Source organism: Mus pahari, chromosome 16, assembly GCF_900095145.1.
Source record: "Mus pahari chromosome 16, PAHARI_EIJ_v1.1, whole genome shotgun sequence".
NCBI classification, from domain to species: Eukaryota; Metazoa; Chordata; class Mammalia; order Rodentia; family Muridae; genus Mus; species Mus pahari.
Window position 1 is genome coordinate 472,505 of NC_034605.1, and position 4,899 is coordinate 477,403.

Sequence of the window (4,899 nt, forward strand, 5' to 3'; positions counted from 1 at the left end):
GTGTGCTTGCTGGTCTCACAGAACATAGAATGTGGACATGACTTCGTGTGCTTGCTGGTCTCACCGAACATAGAATGCTATTATTTTAATTTTGTTTCATAATCCTAGTATCAGTTTCAGCTTAATATCATTTACTTTGAAAGAACCAGAAGACAAGCTTTTAGTCAAGCTGACATAATTGGTTTTAATACTTTAAATTGTTATAAGCCATAAACTTCTTAGGGGCAGCCAGATTTGAGGGGTTTTTCTTTTTTGTTTTTTTTTTTCCTACATCTTTCTCTCCTCGAACAGTTAAGTTTCATGAGACAGGACAGTCCAGGTCCTGCTGTCCTGTGTGGCATGTAGCATGCCATTACAATAGGCTGTACTTTGTTGGGGGTGACATGCACACCAGAGTGCTTGTAGAGGTCAGAGGACAACATCGTAATAGTGTTTGTCTCCTTCCTCCTTTATGTGGGTGGGTTCTGGGCCTTGAATTCACATCACCGGGCTGAACACACTTCTCTCTACCCGTTGAGCTGTCTCGCTAGCCCAGTAGGTGATTCTTGACTGCTACTGTCTTCCTTGTTCTCTACTATATATGTTACTAGGGTTTAGAACTGAGTTTGACATCCAGTAGATGCATAATCAGCACGAACCAAGTGATTCTTGAAGGACAGTATTAACACAACCAGATGGGGTTCAAACTTAATTCCTTATGCTTGCAAGGCAGACCTTTCTGGCTGCTCCGTCTCCCCATCCCTACCCCTTTTCCTAGTGACATCCTGGCAGGATACTACCACACACTGAAATAGTCCAGAACTGAATTGCAACAGAAAATTGAAGACTTCTTCACTCGGGACAGTCCCCCTGACTAATGACCTCAGAACTATTTATTCTTAGGAACGCATTTCAGACAACGTGCTTTCCTCTGCTGTCATGCACAGGTTCATGTGGATAAGTTGGACATGTTTAAAAACATGCCTGATATCCTGCACCATCTCACAACGGACAGAAACACCCAGATCCACGCCTGCCGCCACCCAAAGGTACTGGGGACACACTGCGAGATTGACAGCAAGAAGGCAGCCCAGAGATACTCTTCCAAGCCTTTTTGTGATCTAGACTGTCAGTCAGAGTCATGCGCTCCGCACATCTGCATGCCAAGGTCATGGGCTTCAGAGTGAGGAACAGGCACCAGTTCTTGGATTTTTTTTTTTTTTTTAACATAAAATCGATTCTTCAGCATGAGAATGGAAATTTACTTATAATGAAGTTAGCAATCATGCTATCTTATAATTTAAGCAAATGATTAGTTCTTTAAGACTGTTACACAATGGTTTTTGGTCATATTTACCCTCTACTCCTCCCCAGTTCCTCGCAGACCCACCCCCATCTCCCTACTGACCCCTGTTTTAGTTGTTGGTTTTACTGTCCCATACAGTTCAGTTTGCGCTCCCCATATATTCCTGGGTGTGGGGCCACCCACTGGAGTGCAGTTGACCTGCCAGAAACCTCACCCTTAAGGAAAACTGACTCTCTCTCTCCCAGAAGCAAGCCATTGACTTTTCATGGCGTCTCAGGAGTCGGGGCTCGTGGGCACTTCTCCCTCTGTGTTTAAGTGTTGTCTGGCTTGCTCTTGTGCCGAGAACCACAGTTGCTGCAAGTGTGCAGCACTTTAGTCATGTCTACATGACACTGCACAGAGAAGCTTCTCTGATGAGGTCTGAGAGCCGCCCTGGTCTATGGACGGAGGTATTACAGTGGAAGCCAGTGTGTGCCCTGTCCAGCTTATCATTTAAGCAAATGTATTCATAGTGGGTTGTCGCTGAGACTCAACAAATGTGCATGCTTATAAACTATATTTTTCTCCTTCTTGCTTAAAATACATGTCTAGACATAACCTCCTTCCAACTTCAAAGGCGTTGCCTTATTGGTGCAATTCCTAAGCACTTCAGACTTGGCTGCTCGCTGGTAATTTCTTTGTAATTCTCCCATAGCCTCTCGAGTTACTGAGTGCCAGACTGCCTTTTGAATTTGCCTTTGATATTTTTTCCTCTGTTGATAATGCCTTTCCCCTACATTTTCATGTGTGTATACAATGTATTTTTAATTACATTTACTCCCAGTTCTTCTGCCTCTCTCCTCCTCCCTTTGATTTGTAGCCTCTTCCCAGCTAGAGTCTTTGAGATTTAATTAAGACAGTTAGCCTAGTCACCTTCAAAGACAAATGAGCCTGTCACAATGTTCCCCTAAAATGGAAACTGCCTCAGCAACACGAGATTACATACGTAGCACTCTCTTGAGATGGCAGCCTTGCTTCATCCATGCCCTGACAGAAGCCTTTGTAAGAGAAGGGCCTCAGAAGGGCCAGATGGCTCAGTGGTTAAGAGCTCCCATTGCTTTCTCAGAGGACCTGGGTTTGCTTCCCAGTTCACAACTGCCAATGAATCCACCTCCAGGGATTTAATGCCCTCTTCTGGCTTCCTTGAGCACCCATACACATATATGCATACATAGGAGCACACACACATAAGTATAAATAAAAAGAGATCTTTTATTAGAAATTACTCCTAGTGATAGGTAGGCTACATATTCTAACATGCATGCATGTATTTAATCCTGTGGAGCTACTCATCCAGTAGACTCTCAGATGGCTAAAAGAATGCAGCTAAAATGTAAACTGAGAGGTCTGGGGCTATTCAGGCCATTGGAGCATAGGCTAGGCTAAAACTTTCTATCCTCCTGCCTTTGTTTCTCAAGTCACAGTTGGGTTTCAAACCCAGGACAACTGGCTGAGATGCCTATTTAACGTTATCAAATTGGACCTGGCAGCCAGGTTCTCCCAACATCGCTCAGCCCCTTCCTGTTACAGGGCCCCCTGGCTGGCATATCCACCCCCCACCCTCAACTCTGCAGCCCAGAGAGCAGCCTGGGCTGCTCTTCCTGTTTGATCCATCCTGGCTGCTGCACCTGGTTCTCCTGTTCTCTCCCCATTTGATTCCCTTCCCCTCTCCCCCTTGTGGCCCAGCTTAGTCTGATCATGTCCTGGACTCTCCAGGATGTCCCTGCCCCTGACTCTGCTCTCCCACATACCTGGGACCAGTCTTTGCTTTCCTTTTTATTTACTTATTTTTTCATCCAGTCATGTGCCACCTTACCCAGCCCAAAGAGTAGCTTGCTTTTGATTTTCTTTCTGAGTAGCTTGCTTTTGATTTTCTTTCTGAGTAGCTTGCTTTTGATTTTCTTTCTTGAGAGTCTTCACTCTAGACAGGGTCAGGTTGCTGTAGTCTAGGCTGGGCTCAAACTCATGACCTTACTGCCATGCGCCTCCTAGAGGAGCCTAAGGATTCTCTTACTTCAAATCTATTCTCCAGCGTTCTGCTTCTCTTTCCTCATATGGACTATGGTGAAGCGTTCAGGTCCTGTGTTCTGTATGCAAGCTCCCAGGTAACTGACCTGCTTTTCTTGTGTCTTCATTTTTTTAACGTCCAAAACCTCATCTGCAAGTGCTTCTAAGATTCTTTCTACAGAAGCCTTGTTAAAAATATGTAACTGCAAGTTAAAGCAAATGTGCTTGGGGGTTGTTTGTTTGTTTGTTTGTTTTGCTTTCAGGCAGAAGAGTGTTTCCAGTGGAATAAACTACCCTGTGGTATAACTTCCCAAAACAAAACTGCACTCCACATAATCAGCATCAAGCCATCTACCATGTGGTTTGGAGAGAGGACCAGAAAAACCAACGTGATCGTTAGGTAAGTGCAGCGCCCTGGTCTTCTGAAACTAGAGGTGAGGTGTTGAACTGAGTGTGGTTTACACACACATCAGCAGAAGCCCAAGGAAAGGATGTGCTAGAATTGTGGAAATACCCTTTTCACTTAAACATGACCTAAAGTAGAGGGGTCTTTCTTCCAAACTATGGTAGTACATTGGCTGGTATAGCCAGGGGCTTCCTCTGTGAGACAAGATGGCTGGACTCTGAAGGCATCTGAAGGCTTTGCTCTGTAACACAGACTGGTATCGGAGAAAATAAAGCACCTGGTACAGTAGCAGCATCCCCACAGTGGCCCTAAGACCTTAGCCAGACCTCCTTGATTTGGGCTCTTTAGAATGTCTGCAGCAGGTTTCTGCATCTGAAGAAGTTGACTTCTGTCCAAGCAGCAGTTACTGAAGCCGCCAAGCTTCCCAGAGCGGTCTACTCAGAAGTTCAAGCCTGGGCCCCATTTAGTTTTGCTCAGTGTCCTCTTGTGTTCTGCTTTCCCCTCAGGACTGGAGAGAGCTCATACAGAGCTTGCTTCTCTTTTCACTCCTCCTTCAGTGAGGTAAGAGTTCCTGTTAGCTCCTAACTCGGGGAGGGAATGGTGGTGGTGGGAGCTTTGGGTATGTGCATGTAGGCGGGGTGAGTGGGAATGGGGCCAGAAGACAGCCTCAGGTGCCATCCTCAGGAAGGTCATCCCGCCCTTTGGCAACAGCTTCTCTCGTTGGTTCCAAGCGAGCTCACCATATGCTAGGCTGTCTGGGATTACAAATGTGTACTACTGTGCCCCATTTTTACACGATCCTGGGTACCAAACTCAGATCCTCATCCTTTCCTGACAGAACTATCTCCCCAATCCTCCTTTCACTGTTGTCTAAGGATGGTTCTTACTGGTGCAGTCCACATTTCTGTGTTTGCCGGCTCACTACAATTTACCCAGAGCCCCAGCGTCACTTCTTATTGGGCTACAGGAGTCCTTTGCAGTGGGGTAGAAGAAGTTGAGAAGTTGAATCCCTTGCCGTGTACATCGTCAGCTTCTACAAATGGGATGATGCTCTGAGTCCTTGTTTTAATTCATATTATAAACAGCTATTCTTTCTGTGGTTGGTGAGGAATTGTGTGTGTGTGTGTGTGTGTGTGTGTGTGTGTGTGTGTGTGTGTGTGTG

The 4,899-nt window shown here is 45.7% G+C and overlaps 1 protein-coding gene across 2 annotated transcripts in view; it reads left to right on the forward strand.

Annotated features, from left to right (window-relative positions):
• The window catches only part of Dclre1c (DNA cross-link repair 1C), a 29,540-nt gene that overhangs the window by 15,554 nt on the left and 9,087 nt on the right, over positions 1-4,899 (forward strand). For both annotated transcript variants that reach the window (XM_021215299.2, XM_029547506.1), the window contains 3 exons: positions 927-1,028; positions 3,595-3,731; positions 4,244-4,298. In XM_021215299.2, coding sequence (XP_021070958.1) covers positions 927-1,028; positions 3,595-3,731; positions 4,244-4,298 — 294 coding nt within the window. The remainder of the gene's footprint in view (positions 1-926; positions 1,029-3,594; positions 3,732-4,243; positions 4,299-4,899) is intronic.